Raw genomic sequence first — 20304 nt, 5'->3', positions numbered from 1 at the left:
TACTACATAAGAAGAGAAACCAGGTCTATAAACAAACACTCATGGTAGGATTTGGGGATAGTCATCTGAGCAAAAATGTGATCTGTTTCTTTATTTTTAACTTCTGTTGGCCTGATCCACCCACACTCACGTGCACGGCTTATGTCTAGGATTGGCAGGAGACTAGAGAGTGTGTCTCAAGCAGAAAGTTTTCTAACACAAAAACCTGCATTATTCTACAATCCGAGCACATTCACACAGAGACAAATGCAGGATGGCAAAATATCAGAGCTGAATTGTACGAAGACTAATTTTGCAAGGTAAGTCCAAGCAGAGATCTAGTTCTCAAGATATGTTACAAATGAAGATTCATTCATTACAAATTTGAAAGAATATTGGAAATACAATTGAGATATTAGGGAGCAAAGGGGCAAATCTCAGACTGTAATTTGGTGTATGTGACCAGAAATAAAAATAAACTTATTTTCTATGTACTGGTGGTAATTCTGCCCTTCAGTGAAATTCACTCCTTCTGATTTAGGGTTTCCTGTTAGTACATCTTCAAAGGAAATGTCGTTTGACTTTGCTGCTATCCAAATGAATGTGAAAATAGAAAAACATTACTCAAACTGAGGAGGAAAGACAGACACATACCTTTACTAGTTCAAAAGGAAATCGCTCATGGAAAATGCGATTGATTTTGGCACCACCAGATAGTTCTAATGTATCAACTTGATCCCCTGAGCCTTCGATTCTTTTTTCAAAATCCACTGAAAACTGCTGAACCATCCTTAAAGTTCAAAACAGAAAAATTCAACTGTGTAAACAAAGCTTTTCAGATCACTTTTGTTTCACTGTATTTATTGCCAAATAAGTGACATTTCTAGGGTTAACAGCAGTACATACATGGCCCTCTCCACTCTCAAAGGACATTGACAAATATAAGGGTTTTCAAGTCTCATCGTAAATGTATACTGTTTACTCTTAATAGCACCACCTTCTTCAACTGGGTGTTACGTATGATTTGATATAAATGTCCAGTTTGGCACTCAGTCCCGTGGAGGAACCCAATGATAACAAATAGCAGTTGACACATATTTTGTTAAAAAAAATATGTATTTTTGATTCAAAAGTGAGAAAAGGTTCCCTGAACCACACCCTGCATTCCAGGGGGACCCAGTTTAGTACAGCGTATGCAAAACCACAGCCCAAGATTATAATGCTCAGAGTAGCACAAAGCAAAAAGATTTTTATCCAGCCCAGCATATTCTTATATGACTATTAACATGAATTATGGAAAAATCTTTCTAAAATGGAAATGACTAAAAAAGTTATGCTTTCAGCCGCAGTAACTTCTTTGGAGTTTTCAGAAGGCTTAAGTGACCTTCTACATATGCCTTTCACTGGGAAACGTCAATATCCTAAATTTTAGGCTTAAGCAAGTGAGAGACACTATTTTACATACATACATAGAGGTGGAAGATGACACTCACTGCAGTAAGGCTTTAGTCTTTCTGGTCGGATCTTCAGGTTTAAAGTTTTTATATGTCTCTACTTCATGCTCTATGGAAAGCAGCTGGCTCTGAAGTTTACTCCTGAAGGCCGGAAGAGTATCTCGAATGTGATTGGTGAGTTGCTGCAAAATAAAATGAATCCTTTAGACACTGGGAAGGAAGATAGAAAGCATATAGCTCAGTGTCTGACAGCCATACACAGGAAAATATGACTGGTGCCAGGCTTTCCAATGGAGTTTCTTTTCATCTTCGAAGTAGCAGGTTTGCCCACAGGCAAGACATGAGTCTTTCTTGTTTAAGGTTGAACTCTTTCAAAACGCTACTTACACAGTCAACCGAGGCTGCCCCCTCTCCTCCCTTTGCACGATTTCTCTGCTGCGGCTGCCTGCTCTCCGAGGCATGCAGGGGACCCTTTGTCTTCCAATGCTTCCATTGCACCAAAACCCTCTGCCCCTTGGTCCAGTTCTCCTTTTATAGGATCTGCAACACCTGAGGCATGAGCCACAGACTGACCTCCCATCCAGTGATGGGGGAGCAAACCTAGAAATGTCGGCAAGATTGCTGTTCCTTCTACTGGAAAGCTACTCAGCTGCTCCTTCCTCTTCTGGGACCTGGTCCTCTCCCTTCTGCTCTCCCAAGAAGATAGTAACTTCCCCAGCCACAATCAGGCAATTTACAGGGCCACACGTCTACTCACCCAAGGCAAGTAGCTGCACAGGCTTGGTTGGTTGTACCATAATCATACATTGTAAGACACTCTAGGGCTACGTCTACACGTGCCCCAAACTTCGAAATGGCCATGCAAATGGCCATTTCGAAGTTTACTAATGAAGCGCTGAAATGCATATTCAGCGCTTCATTAGCATGCGGGCGGCAGCGGCGCTTCGAAATTGACGCACCTTGCCGCCGCGCGGCGCGTCCAGACGGGGCTCCTTTTCGAAAGGACGCCACCTTCTTCGAAGTCCCCTTATTCCCATGAGCTCACGGGAATAAGGGGACTTCGAAGTAGGTGGCGTGCTTTCGAAAAGGAGCCCCGTCTGGACGCGCGGCGCGGCGGCAAGGCGCGTCAATTTCGAAGCGCCGCTGCCTCCCGCATGCTGATGAAGCGCTGAATATGCATTTCAGCGCTTCATTAGTAAACTTCGAAATGGCCATTTGCATGGCCATTTCGAAGTTTGGGGCACGTGTAGACACAGCCTAGGAGTACTACACAGACCCTTCAGGAATAGTGAAAGGTCTCAAATCCAAGCACCAGTTGAATGAGTTCTTTCTAGCCCCCTCCAACCCTACTAGCAGGGAATGGAGTAGGAGCACAGGGCCTTGCTTGCTTCATCTAGGAGTGGAGTCAGGACATGGAGACTTGCAAGTCCCCAACTCTGCTCACTGTCAAGAAAACCCAAGGCTATGTCTACACTATAACCAAATAGGAATACGGGGATTTTGAAGTGTGCGGGGTCCTTTTCAAAAGGACCCAATGTACATGAGCCACATGCAACCAAAAGCAGCACTTTCCAAGTGCCACAACTGCCATTATGCTAATAAGGCACTGCATATTCATGAAAGCACCTCATTAGCATCTTTCAATTAGGGTTATCATCATGCCCTTTTCAAAGTTCTGGGGCTAGTGTAGACATAGCCCAAGTGAACAGAATAGGGAAAGCCTCCAACCCTACTGCCCCTGGCCAGCTGGAATATCAGAGGGAGAGGTACAAGCCCCATGCTCCAGGGACAGGAGAGCTTACGTGTCAAGGAGGTGGGCCCCACCCCACACAGACCCAATCATGGCTATACCCCGGCGTGTACTACTGTAGCCTCTTTGCTGCTTCTTTAGCCATCTGTACAGCTCTTGTACACAACTTGTGGCCCTCAGGCCTCTGAGCTGCAGCCTTTGAGGAGAACTGCATGAAGATGACACACACATTTGTGCCTACTGAAAAAAACCACCACATTCCCTGAACCCCATCCTGCTATTTTCATACAGAAGTTTTTGAATCAGCCTTGTTAATACAGCAAGGAAATAAAAGACACTTTCTAGGACTACTTCTGTTTTGTATGGCTCTGAGCACATTTTGGATGCTCTGTAAGAAGAATGATTTCGTTTTAAAACAATATTTTAATGTGTTTTTGGGACACGTCTGAAACAAGTCAAGTCAATGGTAACGATGAACCAATAAATAAGATACCGTACTCAGAGTGGAGTGCGCTGGCTTTAGGGGCACAAAGATAGCTACAGCTTCAGGAAAGAGGAAGCGATTTTTGTAGTCTCCAGTCGATATCAGGCAACGGTCAAGAATTCCACCAGTTGATTTTCATCTTTCCACTCACTAACCTCTCACCACACTCAAAAACAACAACAACAACAACAATCTAGCAATCTGGAAGGTGTAAGTTTGGTGCTACAACACTCCTTCAGCTCAGTCCCTCATCTGATGTATCTCAGTTTTCTACTTCTATTAATACCCATCAGAAAAAGTTACCAGAGCATTTCCTATTTGCCCAAGTGATGGTGGAAAAAAAGGGGAGGTGCGGGGGTTCTTCCATTTTTAAATGGAAAGAGACGTTAACAGCTTGTATACAACTAACCATAGCTCATAGATTTTAAAAAAAGTTTTCCAATGCCACACGCAAGTTCTTCAGGTTACACAAAGTCTAGATTACTTCTCCTCTAAACAAATCAACGTATTGTTCTGCGTAAACAGAGTTCATGAGTTACTTTCCCCACAGAATCACACTTTGAAGTTTCATTTGAGCACCACCTTGTGGATCCAGGGACATTTAAAATTTCAAGCAGATAAGCACAAGCACCAGCACATCTAATAACATGTTTCATATGAATGGCATGCTGATGAGATCCATATAAAGAACTTGTTCCGTTCAAACAAAGCCGCATAAAAGCCCCAACAATGAATACTGAAGGGCATAGCAGACTGTGGTCTTGTAAAGTTGCCTACTCAAACAAATTTGAATTACTGGTGAGTACAAAGAAATAACTTGGAAGCAATAAGATACCTCCCTACAGTAATCAGAAGTTCAACTATTTTAATCTAAATTAAAACCCCACATCTCAAAGAGCAAACAAAACAAACTTTTCAAATGAAAGCAAACCAGTAGGATCCACGAGAGTTCTCACTTCCTGTCTCAGAAATAGATTCTGTATCACAGATAAACTGACCCGGTACTTCTCTCTAGAGGTTGCTCTGACCCAAACAGAACATTCCTCAATAAAGCCAAAAGATAGCTAGCCTGCCAAGTCAGTGTAGTGAGAAGTTAAGTTCAGTGGCCATTTAGTCTTGGTCCTCTTTCTACAGCCTTTATTCTTCTCCAGATTAAAGAGTCAAGAACCTGGAATTACCAAGATGTGTGAACACAAGCAGGAAGAACATTGGCAAGATGACTGGCTCATTTAACTGCAACACAGACACTATTTGCAAAAAGATATTTAAGGATACATTCAGAGCATCATCTTATCCTTTGCAAACTTGGTATGAGTCAAAGCATCACTAGAACCTGTAGTTCACTCATCCCGAAGAAGCAAACTGTACTGAGTAAGTAAATCCATTTGCTCATGCCTGAATATTGATGACATTATAGCAGAATTTTCAGAAGCTTTTACAATCCATCACTAACTTAGAGCTCCCAGTAGCAAGCCTTCCAATGATTTGTTGCACACAATCCATCTATTTCACCACTGGTCATCACCTACACTAAGAGGGCCCTTCACCATTTCATCCTTAACTTTCTTGAGGTTATTTCCACCCTCTACACCTAATGTATATCTATCGGTCATAGAGATGGAAATCAACAAACCAAAGCAGGAAATGTGAGCTCTTTGGAAACAGAATAGCTCAAAAGGAGGCATCATTAGTTTTGTCAGGGTTACGTTGATATCCAATAGCAAAAGACTTAAATGTCACTGACGTCAGTGGAGTTACTCCTGCAATGCACTGACAAAAAAGCAAGTGAAGGGAAATGCACTGTTTTGTCTGAGAGATACTGGGGAAAAATAGAAGAAACAACAGATCAGGTATGCCACCACAGTTTTTCACATTTGCTTGTACCTGATTTAGAACCTTCTGCAAATACGGTGTTCCCATCCGGTCCGCCATGTGCCTGTAAGCTGGATGGGAAAGGAAGAATTTCCTTTCTGCCAGCATGGCTGCCTTAATATCCTTCTTCCCATCAATGTCTTTCTGACTTCGGTTTACAACTCCAATATACCCTAAAATGAGACAAAGCAATCCTATATGTCAATGCTGTTTTTTCCCCAGAGGCAGCACATATACTTGCTCATTAGACCAGAATATTCCAGTTCAACTATTTTCAGTAATTTTTTAAATTATAATAATTAACTTAATAGGTTCAGTTTTGGCATAAGCAGGCACGTTGTCCAAGGAAGTCAACTGCGGACTTAAATATTGATGGTGAGCTGTTCGGAAACCTGGTTTCAGTGGAGAGGCTATCACTTCCACGATTTTGGCATTCCAACAAACATGCAAAACAAGAGTGACTTGCACACTACACACATCAGAGGGGGAGCTGAGTTAGTCTGTATCTTCAAAAACAGCAAGAACTCCTGTGGCACCTTAGAAACTAAAATATCTGTTGTCTATAAGGTGCTACAGGACGACTTCTTGTTTTTGCGTACTACAGGGGAATAAAAGGCGCATGTAATGGAAGGAGGAGGAAAAAAAAAGGGGTCTTGATATTGACTTCCCTGTCTTCTTATCTGATTGTTCCCTGGCTGGTTTGTTTTCTAGGGTGCTAAGAAAAAGGGGTCTGATCTATATGGAAAAACTGGGATTGATTTCAATATTACTTCTGCACTGTTCTAATGGTGGAAATGAACATCTCTCTAATTCTATCAATCACCATCCTAAAAGCTTTTGGAGAGGGGCAGAGCTTATACTGCAGTGACATTATCAGAGCCAGAGGCTGCTCCCAAACAGCATCAGAGGACTCCCACCCGCCGCAAAGAACAACTGGCATTGTCACAGAAAAGGAAATAGCACGTAAGCTCATATTTCCCTTTACTCCTTGCCCAGCCTGTTCAGAGATCTTAGTGGATTTTCCCCCTCATCATTGGGTATTTTGGGCACCATCTCCATCAAGCATTTCTTATTCCAAAGCTCAGCATGATGGTAAAGGCTATGGACACAAACTCTACTGTAACCTGAAGGCTGCCTGCAGAAATTTACTAGCAGAGTACTCCACTGAAACCAACCTTTTGTTTATATACCAAAAGACAATCTACCTCAACACCATTTTGCTACAGAAGCAACTGGTAGGTGGAGTTTACTATTCTTACCTCTACGAAGAGGGAGCAACTTGTTCTCCAGAATCTCTCTCGCATCAGTTCCTTCATCCATCAAATCCAGTTTTGTGATTACACCAATGGTTCTTAGACCTGCACCACCAATCATAAACCCCACCCCCGACAACAAAGTGAGAGATCATTCATGCTAAGGAAAAGTCCTATTTTGGTTATTATTGTTTTAAAAAACACTTGTCCCTTCCAGGTCCAGAGTGGGAGTAGGGGCAAGGCCAGTGTCCATCCACCACATGTACGTACAGAGACATCAGCTGATCAATGAGGTAGTGGAAGTCAATTTGGGCCTACCAACCATACGCAGAGCCAGCTAGTGGAATCTGTTACAATGTGCCAGATGGCGAGGCAGGGATCTCGCATGCTAGCGCTGAGGTAACGGAGCCTTTCCAGTTTTCCATTAGCCCATTTAAGCCCCTCTTGGGCTCCACGCCCATTTCTTTGTTCTTTAAACTTGCATTACTCACACTCCTGCTCATGGTTATATAGTCACAGCCCTACCAGCCAAGAGATTGACATGGCTCTCTTGAACCTGTCAGCCCCTCTGTTGAATTGATGGGAACTGGGAGTCTTGCAGCACTACAAAATGCTGCCAGCTCCACCCAGACTCTGGAATTCTAAGCCACCAGATAGCAGTACATTATGGTATTATATGTGATATTATATTATATGGTATTACAGTGGCTCTCAACCTTACAGGAGTTTCGTGTGTCTTGTGTGTACCCCCAGGTTTCACCTCATTCTAAAACTACTTGCTTACAAAATCAAACACAAGAATACAAAAGCATCACAGCACTGAAAAAATTGCTTATGTTCTCATTTTTACCATGTACTGATAAAATAAATCAACTGGAATATAAATATTGTACTTATATTTCAATATATATAGTGTATAGAGCAGTATAAACAAGACATTGTACTAAACTTTAGTATGTACTGACTTCCCCAGTGCTTTTTACATAGCTTACTGTAACATGAGGCTAGTCTCTAGAAGAGTTGATGTACCCCCTTGCTGGGCTCTGAGTACCGCCAGGGTACACATGCCTTGGTTGAGAACCCAGTGTTACATTGCCAAGCCCAAGGGCATTGACTACAGCTATGCCTGCGTGTGCGTGTGCATGTGTGTTGGTTGGGGGAGGTGGGGGGCATTTATTACACAGTCACTTCTATCTGCGAGGCATTCCAGGAAAGCAAACACCATTCTCACATTCACAGCACAGTAGGACCTAGGCAGCACCAAGGCCCCACTGCACAAGATGCCATACAAGCTTCTTAGCTTCCATAGCCCTGTCACAAAACTGGCCAATCACATACATTTCATGCTTCGTTTCAGTTAGTAGTAGGCATCCTTCAGTCTGCATAGACTATGGATCGCGCCCTTTAAAGTTTCAATTGAGGACTTCATTTACAGCGTCTATTGCGACTATAAAGACCCACACGAGAGTGACAGTCCTTGCTGCATCTCTTGCAGATGTAGTGGGTGTCTGGCAAGTCCTTATTGTGCTTTCTGTGTGCTCGCTTCTCCTCTGCTAGCTGTCTGATCTTCAACTCGCCCTTCTGAAGGCCCTTGTGTAACCCCTGCCTCCATCTGCTGCGGTCGTCTGCTAGATCTTCCCAGTTGTCCAGCTCGATGTCTACCTCTCTGAGGTCTCTCTTGCAGACATCTTTGTAACGCAACTGGGGGCATCCGGGAGGTCTTTTGCCAGAGGCTAGCTCACCATACGGGATGTCTTTTGGAATCCTTCCATCGTTCATCCTGTGGACGTGGCCAAGCCAGCGGAGTTGACGCTGCCTGAGGAGGGTGTGCGTGGTTGGGATTCCAGCTTGCTCGAGGATGGCAGTGTTGGTCACTCTGTCCTTCCATGATATTCCAAGGATGCGCCTGAGGCGGCGCAAGTGGAAGATGTTCAGCCTCTTTTCCTGGCGGGCATACAGGGTCCAAGTCTCGCTGCCATAAAGGAGGGTGCTGAGGATGCAGGCTCTGTAGACTTGCATTTTGGTGTGAGTGTACGGCTTGTTGTTATTCCACACTCTCTTGCTGAGTCTGGACAGAGTTGTGGCCACTTTTCCGATCCTCCTATTTAGCTCAGTGTCCAACGACAGGGCGTCAGTGATGGTGGACCCGTTACTTTCAGACTTCCATAGATAGTCCAATTTCCTGAATTATGCTGCATGAGCAGGATTCCTATTCTTCTTCTGATGTTGAAATCAGTACAGGTTGTATCTCCCTGGTCTGGCACACTTGGGACTGACCAGTCCTGACCCAGGGAATTTGCCAGATCTGGGGAAATCAGTGGTGGCCCCCAGCCACGGGGCTCCACAGCCACCCTGCCTCTTCCCCTCAGCATTCTCCCCAACCCAGACCCTCCCCGAGCTTGAACATGGCATATGAGCTATTTGTGGTGCTCCAGAAGCTCTGGGAGAGCAGAGGAGGAGTTACTGAGGTGGGGCTCCAGCATCCACAGGGATGCCAAACCACAGAAGTTGCCAGACGAGGAAAGTTTTCTTGCACTGTTAAATGCATGATTCACCACAGTAAACGACAAGCTACACTTTCATCATCGGTATCAGGGCAGGAAAGGTTTACCCACACTCACACTTACCTTGTGGGTCTACTTCTTTAGCTAACTTCAATGCATCCGAGTTGGCAAGATCAGTATTGGCCGGAGTCACAGCCAGGATCAGACAATTTTCATGCGAGATGAACTGCATAATCATGTCTCTGATCTGCAGCTCTATATCTGGAGGTTGATCCCCTACTGGCACTTTAGTGATTCCAGGCAAATCAACAAGGGTCAAGCTTAGCACTAAAGGCAAAGGACACAAGACGATAAGGCTCATTGAGTATGGCGTTCTAGTGGGAAAACATAACTGGAATAGAGGTATCAATTTTCAAAGGCTTTAGAAAATTATTTTATAAGCATGCCCAACTAGAACTTTGTGAAGACTGGCAATTCCATACCACAGAGGATTTCAACATTATGAAGTCTGGTGTTGTTCCAATGAACAACTGTTTGTCACAAACTACAAATTACATTAGTTGGCATAATCATTTCCTATTGAGCTGTAAGCTCATAATTAACCACTAAAGACAGAATTTTCAGAGTGGTGCCCACATTGGACATCCTGAATCACAGAATCTTGAAAGGTCATTTAGCCCAGGCCCCTGCGCATACGGCAGGGCTAAGGATTAGCACCACCATCCGTGACAGCCATTTGCCTATCCTGTTCTTAAAAATCTCAAATGATAGATACTTCACAACCTCTAGGCTACTTATTCCAGTGTTTAACCACCCTGACAGTTGGGAAGTTTTTTCCTAACGTCCAGTCTCAATTGCCCTTAGTGCAGTTTAATCCTCCTTGTCCTATCCTCAGAGGTTTACAAAAACAATCTCTCTCCTTTCTCCTTGTAACAACCCTTTATATACTTGTAAACTATTGTGTCCCCCCTCAGGATTCTCTTCTCCAGACTAAACAAAACTATTTTTTTCCATCTTTCCTCATAGATCATGTTTTTGAGACCTTAATTCAATTTTTGTGTTGTGGACGAACTCTGGAAAGTTGAGAGGAAAACATCTTTCCTGAAATGTGGCACCTGGAACCAGACAGAGTACTCCAGTCGAGGCTTTATTAGTGAGGAGTAGAGCAGAACAATTACTTCTCACGTCTTGTTTACAACAGTCTTGCTAATGCAGCCAAAAAGTGAATTTGCTTTTTGCAATGATATGGTGTTCACTCATAACAAGCAGTCATGTGCATCTTAGAGATTATCACGTGTATTAGGTCAAGAGCTTTTGTGAGACCCACTTCTTCAAGATTCTTCCTATTTACCTTGTGATCAATTATGGCATGTCCCCCACACCCCAATCAGATCCTGTTCTGCAGTACTCCTGGCGTTACCCATGGGGGTCTGCACTAGTGAAAAGGTTCAGAACCACTGCTATATGGTCTATGTTGATGGCAGCTACAGTACACACAGCAGCTTGATGGATCCCCTCTGAAGACACTATTTAGACAAGAGCAGTATCTACTGTAACTGCAAGTTCCTACAATGCCTAAGTTTATCAAAACTTGAAGTAGGCCAAAGACATTGATTAAAGGCAAATCCATCCAAAGCGCAGGATTTGGTGGTGATAGGGGACTTCAACTATCCAGGCACATGTGGGAAAACTACCACAGCAAGGCACAGACTAACCAGAAAGTTCTTAGACTGCATGGATGACAATCTTATTTCAGAGGTGGAAAAAGCTACTGGGGGGAAGCAGTTCTAGATTTGATTTTAACAAATAGGGAGGAACTGGTTGAGAATTTGAAAGTGGGAGGCAGCTTGGGAGAAAGTGACCATGAAATCACAGTGGTCATGATTCAAAATAATGGTGAAAGGGAGAACAGCAACAGAGACAATGGATTTCAGGAAGAAAGATTTGGTAAATTCAGAGAGCTGGTACGTAAGGTCCCATGAGAGGCAAGACTAAGAGGAAAAACAACTGAAGAGAGTTTGCAGTTTTTCAAAGGGACATTAATGACAGCCCAAAAGCAAGCTATACCGCTGCATAGGAAAGATAGAAAGTAAAGTAAACGACCACCTTGGCTTAGTCAAGTGATCATGCATGATCTCAAAATCAAAAAGGAGTCATATAAAAAGTGGAAATCAGGAGAAATTACAAAGGATGAATATAAACAAACAATACCCGTACGCAGGGGCAAGATTAGAAAGGCAAAGCACAAAACGAGCTCAAACTAGCTAAAGACATAAAAGGTAACAAGACGACATTCTATTAATGTATCAGAAACAAGAGGAAGACCAAGGACAGGTTAAGTTCACTGCTCAGTGAGGAGGGAGAAACAGTATCAGGAAACCTGGAAATAGCAGACATGCTTAATAACTTCGTTTCAGTCTTCACCGAGAAGTCTGATGCAGAAATGCCTAACATGGTAAATGCTAGTGGGAAGGGGGTAGGTTTAGAGGATAAAATAAAAAAGAACAAGTTACAAATGACTTAGAAAATTTAGATGCCTGCAAGTCACCAGGTCCTGAGGAAACGCATCCTAGAATACTCAAGGAGCTGATAAAGGAGGAAACAGAATCTTTAGCTATCATCTTAGAAAATTCCTGGAAGTCAAGAGAGATTCCAGAAAACTGGAAAAGGGCAAATATAATGCCGATCTATAAAAAGGGAAAAAAGAACAACTCAGGAAACTACAGACCAGTCAGTTTAAACTTCTGTGCCAGGAAAGATAACAGGGCAAGTAATTAAGGAATTCACCTACAAACATCTGAAAGTAAAGTAATAGGTAACAGCTAGCATGGATTTGTAAAGAACAAATCCTGATAGCTTTCTTTGACAGGATAACAAGTCTTGTGGATAAGAGAGAAGAAGTGGATGGGGTATATACTTTAGTAAGGCATTTGATATCTTTTCAGGGCAAATACAACTTAGATGTGGCTACTATAAGGTGGGTGCAAAACTGGCTTGAGAACTGTTCTCCGAGAGTAGTTATTAACGGTTCACAGTCATGCTGAAATGGCGTAAAAAGTGGGGATCCACAGGGGTCTGTTTTGGGACCAGTTTGATCCAATTTCTTTATCAGTGATTTAGATATTGACATAGGGAGTACACTTAAATTGGCAGATGATACCAAGCTAGGAGAGGTTGCAACTGCTTTGCAGGACAGGGTCATAGTTAAAAATGATCTGGACAAACTGGAGAAATGGTGTGAGGTAAACAGGGTGAAATTTGATAGGACAAATGCAAAGTACTCCACTTAGAAAGGAACAATCAGCTTCATACACATAGAATGGAAAGTGACTGTCTAGGAAGGAATATTGCAGAAAGGAATTTAGGAATCATAGTGGACCACAAGCTAAATACGAATCTACAGTGTGATGCTGTTGCAAAAAAAAGCAAACATGATTCTGGGATGCATTAACAGGAGTGTTAAGAGCAAGACACGAGAAGTCATTTTTCTGCTCTACAAAGCACTCGTTAGGCCTCAGTTGGAATAGTGTGTCCAGTTCTGGACACCACATTTCAAGAAATATGTAGAGAAATTGGAGAAGGTCCAGAGAAGAGCAGCAAGAATGAGTAAAGGTCTGGAGAACATGAGCTACAAGGGAAGACCGAAAGAACTGGGCTTGTTTAGTTTAGAAAAGAGAAGACTTAAAGGGGACATGACAGCAGCTTTCATGTACCTAAAAGAGAATTAAAAGGAGGAGGAAGAAAAAAATAGTTCTCCTTGACCTCTGAGGATAGGAAAAGTAGCAATGGGCTTAAACTGCAGCAAGGGAGATTTAGGCTGGACATTAGGAAACTCTTCCCGTCAGAGTGGTTAAACACTGGAATACACTGCCTAGGGAGGCTGTGGAATCTCCATCACTGGAGCAGGTTAGATACACATCTATTGGGGATGGTGCAGACAGTGCTTGGTCCTACTATGAGGGCAGGGGACTGGACTTGACTTCTTGAAATTCCTTCCAGTTCCACTGTTCTATGGTTCTATAATCCACTTGGGACAGCTAAGTGGCATTTTCAACAATTAAACTGTGATGGAGCTAAATACTTAACATTTATAAAAATGCTTTGAGCTCTTCAGATCAAAAGGTTAAAAAACCAGAAAATACTGTGAAAGGTGAACGAGTATTTATCTGGAGAACATATGGCTGATGATATGTTTTTTTTTTCTAAATGCAGTCCTCCTTCCTCTACTAACCATTTCCCATACCAGGGGATGACTACTCACTGTCTGCAATACCTCACACTCCTACAATAGATAAGGTTCATAGTTCAGGAAAGTGGGGACTCTTTTCAGAACACATAGGGTTACATGAATTATACCTCCTCAAAACTTTCACTCTAAGTCAATTCTAGCAATTGTGTCTTTCAGGTGTTTTCTTCGGTCAAGCAATGAGAATCAACAAAGCATATAATATTAGTTAAATGTATACAGAGTACAGTGACTTTACCCACCATGTGGCGAATACACTCTTAAATTAATAGGAATTGAAGAAATGCCTTTATTCAATCCCGTCACTCTGTCTGTTTCCGCTTCAATTTCTTGACGAACTTCATCAAAATCTGTAAACTTCCTCCCTTTGCAGTGTAGAAACTCAGCATATTCTGTAACAAACAGCAACACCTTTATCTATCATAAAAGAGTTCCAAGACTACAACATAAATCTATGACATTCTCTAGACAATTATCTAGACAAATACAAATTGATTGAGGTTCAGAGAAGAGGGAGGTAGATGTCCTAAACATTGTAAGCAGGGTGCATACAGATGAAAATAGCCTAGAGTGGACACTTTTGCTTTAAAAAAAAAGTTTACTGCATGCAATTTATTACTTTTATCTTTGGCATCTGATTGCCTGGGATAAAAATATAAAGAAGGGTTTGACTCAATACAATTTAAATTCAAAGAACAAACAGCAGACTGTATTAAAAAAAACACTTTTAGAAACTCAAATACAGAGTGATTGAGACTACAGTAGTTGGACTGCTAACTAATGTGCTGCATTTCATTAAAGCCCTTTTTTTGTTTCAGGAAAGATTTCAAAATTATAAGAACTAGTGCTGAGTGTATGGTCTGGTTACTCAATTGGATGACTGGCATAGTGATGCTAAAAGAAGCTTCCCTTTGTTTCACTTGACTCAACACAGCACCACTGTCTGCAAAATTTAAAGCCTCTCTTACTACTATAATGCAATGTGAATGAAATGTAGTGTGCTTAACTAAATTAAGTTAGTAATTGTCACCATGAGAACTGAGCAAGCAGCACGTGTGTGTCATCCATGTCTAAAGAAACAGGCTTAAATGAAGCATGTAAGATGTGATGTGCAAGAAGTGCTATGGATGAAATAGGTCTACAGAATAAAAATTCCTCTGAACAAGTGATGCTTTGTTTATGAACTGTCCCTCCAGCCTTTTGACGATGCGCAACAGCAAAGCAGGCAGCCTGCTTGCCCAAGTGCCTCCATAAACACCAAACTGAATGCAATCTTCAGATATGCATTTTAGTGACAGCAAAAAACATGGAAATTTGAACCAATTCTTTAACTCTTTTGCATAAGTAAATAAATACAGAAACTTAGTCAGCAACTAAAGAAGATTCAATTTAAACAAAAAAAACCACACACTAGAATTTGTCTTTCACTGTCTCACTCACGCTCTGAAATCAAGACAGAGCATCGACACCACAGTTAGTGTCTCTCGGGGACTGTGATGCATGGAAAAGGCTGTTAAACCACAAGCAATGTCAAATGAAGGCCGCACCAGCCTTGTTGCCCGAGCGGGCTCAACTGACTGACCCTTCACAATATGGGCCACTGACAGGGTTTGGCCCCAAGAGTGACTTTTTTGTGCTGAAAGTTTGCTCCCCATAGAGTGACTGCCATCAATATAGGAAGGTGATGTCCCCTGCTATATTCTGTGCCACTGAGTTTTCTGGCCATGCTTGTGCATGCCAACCTCCTTGAAAGTAAAGCCAGTACTATGTCTCCCAATGCATCTCACTGTACAAGTAGCTCCGTATTAACACAATCGGTCGAATCATCATATTGAAACCCTATTACAGTAAACTTTTTCATATCCGGTTGCCCCAGGACCAGAGCCCGCTGCAAATATTCTAGATAGTAGAGAGGTATACCTACCAATGCGTAGCACTAAAGAAAAACAAGAATGTATTCAGAGTACTTCATTTACCAGCGACAGTAGTACTGTACACTGTAAACTTATACTGTATTTACTTTGATAGTATCATAGAACACTAGGACTAGATGGCACCTCGAGAGGTCACTGAGTCCAGTCCCCTGCCCTCACGGCAGGGCCAAGCACCATCTAAGACCATCCCCGACAGGTGTCTATCCAACCTGCTGCCACATATCTCCAGCAATGGAAATTCCACAACCTTCCTAGGCAATTTATTCCAGCGTTTAACCACCCTGACAGTTAGGAAGATTTTCCTAATGTCTAATCTAAACCTCCCTTGCTGCAGTTTAAGCCCATTGCTCCTTGTCCTATCCTCAGAGGCCCAGGAGAACAATTTTCTCCCTCCTCCTTCTAACCCTCTTTTAAGGACTTGACAACTGCTGTCATGTCCCCTCTTAGTTTTCCCTTTTCTAAATTAAACGAGCCCAGTTCTTCCAGTCCTCATATGAACCCTCATAGCTCATGTTCTCTAGACCTTTAATCATTCTTGTTGCTCTTCTCTGGACCTTTACCAATTTCTCCACATCTTTCATGAAATGTGGTGCCCAAAACTGGAGACAATACTCCAGTTGAGGCCTAATGAGTGCTGAGTAGAGCAGAAGAATGACTTCCTGGGTCTTGCCCTCAACACTCCTGTTAATGCATCCCAGAATCACGTTTGCTATTTTTTGCAACAGCATCACACAGTTGACTCATTTAACTTGTGGTCCCCTATGATTCCTAAATCTCTTTTGGCAGTACTCCTTTCTAGACAGTCGCTTCCCATTCTGTATGTACGAAGCTGCTTGTTCCATACATACAAAATGTACATTCCACTGTACTTATGGGAAACGTAACTAAAATTTACTTTTGGTTAAAATGCTGGTTATTTGAGAGTTCTGGATGATAGAATGCTGGATAGAATAGAGTCTACTACGTACACTTCTAGAAATCTCTCTCTCACTTCTGAGTCAATCGCACTCCCTTGTCATTCTGGTCAACTATCATGGGGTTTTTGCACTCTGATGCGGCAGTGGCCATATGGGCACAAGATGCCTAACCATGAACCAATGAAGAAAGTAACCACACAAAAAAGGAACAAAGTCTTACTGTATAATAAACAATGAACCATTAACAGGCCAACATTTCCCAAAAGGCAGGGGCATGGAGAACAGAAATGATTCGCTAAGGAGGGAACAAGCAGACTCCTCAGTTTTCCTCCACTTGCCGAGCTGAGCTTCATCTAAGCACCCAGCACATGGCCCACTTCCTACAGCCTTTTTCAGCTGCTGTAGCTAGCTGGCCTATAGCACAAGTGCTAGAGTTGTGCTGCAGAGCTCACTGCTCAGGGTTCAAACCCTGGTGAGGATCGTGGTGATATGGAGGATATGATGGCATAAAATCATGTTTTCTTTTTTTTCCCTTTTTGTTAACTGTGGATAATAAAGCCACCTACTCTCCCAATGGTGTGAAGATAAACTCATTAATATATATGAAACACACTGCTAAGGAACTTGATAATTTGCACTCAGTGCAGACCAGACAATCAATGTGAAAGATAAGAAATACTGAATAATTACTCAGTCACTGAATGAGGCAGGGATCCTGTGGAAAGGTCATACCTGATCAAGTATTTCAATTCTTTGTAATAATGCAATCACACAAGACAGCTAAATTAAAGTTGCAACAAAAACCTTAATTCTGGCACATTTTAACTTCTACCTTTGTCTCCTGAACATTCTTTCATTTGTTGTTCATTTTTATTTTCCATATTTTAGCAATTCAAAGCTTAAGTCAAGAGCCAGCTAGTGTTTACTGAACACACTATGCTTTGGCTATAAACAAAATCAGTGGAATGATGAGAAATTCCTGATAGCTTTAAACACACTGGGGGATTGGACAGAACAATGGCAGATGAAATTCCACTTGGATCAACAGAAGTTCACCAATGCTAACAAAGAGATTCACTTTTGCATACCCAGTACTATGTCCACACTACGGTATTATTTTTGGGCAGAATTTTAAAAAAAAAAAAAATTCAGGTACTTTTATTGCTCTCTCTTTTGCCCATCTCTAGAAGTTTCCACAACTCATGGCATGGAAAAGTTACCAGAGAAAACAGACAGTTTGCAAACACCAAGGACTGCCTTGGAGAACAAACTGAAGTCCATCTGTGGCCATTTGTTTATACTATGTTAACAATCATTTTAAGGGTTACGAACAATGAACACATCTAATCTAACATTTGAAGGTAATTCTCTCTCTCTAAAAGCACTAGTATATATAAACTTTTTTCTAGTTTTCAGATTTAGCATTAAAAAGCAAACAATAGCTACTTGAAAACATAGCATATCCTAAAGCTTAGCCAAAATTATTGCAGATTAAGACTCAGATGGGACCATGAACTCAACAGCACCTTGCATGTGCATATGAGTTTGCAGAATTGGGCCTTCTCTTTCACACAGTAAACCCTGTTTTGATCCGCCTGTTTGCAACTTTAAAGGCTTTTGTAAACTCTCACAGTGCCAGGTGTGCAACTCTTAAATAAATAAAGCCCTGATGTAAAGATACTTTGATACTGAACTACATGAGACACACACATCATCAGGTGACTTACCCGTTTTGGCAGTGACAAGCTGTAGAACTAATGGTCGCCTTGTTACAATTCCTGATCCTCTTGGAAGAAAATCCCTACAAGAAAAACAAGAATGTGCATCATGGGAGTATGATCACAAATGAGGAACTCTGACAATGGAATTTAACTAAAATGGATCTTTCCTTTAATTAAAAAAACAGGACACCATGGATACGTTCACAGTGTGCACCCAGAAACATTAAAAATACTCTGAAAGATAACACTGACTTCATTTCATAGACTCAAAAACCCAATACATAAGCACCAAAAACAAGCCCTATTTCTTCCTTGCCTCGCCCTGCCACGTCTCGTCTTTTCTTAAGCTGTGTCTTATACTTTCTCTTGAGTTTTGTCTTGATGTTTGCAATCACTAGACGGATCTGAGTCTATATCTGCTCCTCGGAAAGTTCAGCGCTGCTGTGCCGATGTAACCCTTGCTTGATGTCAACTCTTGCTACTATCATTCTTGCACTTGCTGGTTTGTATCCTAACAATGCTCCTCTAGTTCTTTTCCTAAGAAGGAATGTAACTCCTGTCTCCTGCTTCTTTTCATTCCCTGACCAAATAACTTCAAAACTGCACATTTCTCCCGATGCTGTCCAACACATCTCTGCCAGTCCTAGTATATCACATCACTATCTCTCCATCTCCTCTTGAAGCAGCTCTAACTTTCCAGTCACCCACAGCATCGGGATGTTCCACATTCCAACTGATAGTCTACACTTTAGTTTCAATTTTGTTTCAGTAGCCAACTTATTGACACAACCCCGATAGCTGAATTGGTGCCATGGGCCTAGTTTATCCAGCAGATGTCCAAGCTGGCATCTTTTATCAATTAGTCATACTAGTATCAGATTTCATTCGTGCTGTTGTTTCATGGCATCTGATCAACCCTCCTCCTTCACCCAGGCTTGGGACTGGCATGGAACCCGTAGGCTTCATGGCAGATGTATCCATTATAATTCCTGATTGTAAATTCTGCAGCAAATTGTGGTCCATTGTCCATCACCAGGTGTTCTGGATAACTGAAGCGAGAGAATGTGCACTTCAGTTTCTTGATCACAACACTGCAACATGCTAAGTCTTTCAAGAATATTTATCTTTATAACTGGAAAAATAGTCCACTACAACCAGGTAACAATGCCCTTTCAATCTACAGCTCGTCTCCTCCAAGGTCTGCCTGGCAGAGGTGTTTTTAACAAAAGGTTCTATTATTGTGTGGGTCTGTTAGTTTGCAACTTTTCCTGTGAAGATATTTTATTGTTCACGCCCTTGCTGGATGTCCAGCTATCACACTGACTGATTGGCCTGTTTACAGCCATTAGTTAATCCATAATGTTCTTCAAGGACGAGTTTTAAGACTTCTCCTCCAACTTCATTTGGAATTATGCTGCAGTTGCCTTTCGATCATGAGTCCATTTGACTCAATTATCTATATACCAGTAACCTCTCATCACTTCCTTAGTGTTCTTTCAATACTTGGGCCAGTCGGTATCAGTGTAATTTAGAACCTCTTCCTGTTGCATGTCTACCAAAGTCACCTTTTGTAGCTGATAGCCTGCCATGGTCATGTTTGTGGCTGCCTTCTGTAAAGGCAAAAAATTTAAAGATACACTCAGCTTGCATCTCCACAGCATAAATTAAAAACATCCATATAGCTACAGTTTTTGTGGAGCTTGGTTTGCAATTTAAAAATCTTTTAAAATATGCTGTTTCCAGTCTGTCAAAGCTGAAGTAGCCTAGAGAACTAAAGAGTGGCCTATTGATGAGATCCTACCATCTTTGTTGCTGCTCTCCTTCAGTTCCTGTTCTCCTCTGACATTTGTTTATTTCTGACTCCAAGTCATTTTCAGATATAGACTCACTACAGAGCTTCCTTCTGAGAAAGGAACTCCAGAGATATTCATCCTCGGATCCTTTAATGTGCTGCCAGCTTTGGACAAGGTTAGCTTGCAGAAGAAGCTGTTTTACGCACAAGTGCCATCTTGTGGTGGAACAGTGTAATACAATGTATCTTTCCATTATGGTCCTTCATTATTATGCCAGCATGGACTGTGGTTCTTTGTCAACGTGTTAGATTGAAAGAAAGCAGCTTTTAGGATACTTCTCAGGAAAGGGAATCCATCCACACTTGCAACAGTAAGAAGAAATCACACCACTGCACAA

At 42.0% G+C, this 20304-nt stretch overlaps 1 protein-coding gene across 3 annotated transcripts in view; it reads right to left on the bottom strand.

Annotated features, from left to right (window-relative positions):
* DNM3 (dynamin 3) overlaps nt 1–20304 on the bottom strand; it is a 209824-nt gene that overhangs the window by 173053 nt on the left and 16467 nt on the right. For all 3 annotated transcript variants that reach the window (XM_075003530.1, XM_075003531.1, XM_075003529.1), the window contains exons 2-8: nt 18121–18194; nt 13785–13934; nt 9420–9623; nt 6799–6897; nt 5552–5712; nt 1473–1615; nt 634–769 (exon numbers count right to left, since the gene is read on the bottom strand). In XM_075003530.1, coding sequence (XP_074859631.1) covers nt 634–769; nt 1473–1615; nt 5552–5712; nt 6799–6897; nt 9420–9623; nt 13785–13934; nt 18121–18194 — 967 coding nt within the window. The remainder of the gene's footprint in view (nt 1–633; nt 770–1472; nt 1616–5551; nt 5713–6798; nt 6898–9419; nt 9624–13784; nt 13935–18120; nt 18195–20304) is intronic.

Source organism: Carettochelys insculpta, chromosome 9 (genome assembly GCF_033958435.1).
Source record: "Carettochelys insculpta isolate YL-2023 chromosome 9, ASM3395843v1, whole genome shotgun sequence".
NCBI lineage: Eukaryota > Metazoa > Chordata > Testudines > Carettochelyidae > Carettochelys > Carettochelys insculpta.
The sequence above is the reverse complement of the archived record's forward strand: the minus strand, read 5'-3'. Positions and strand labels throughout refer to the sequence as shown.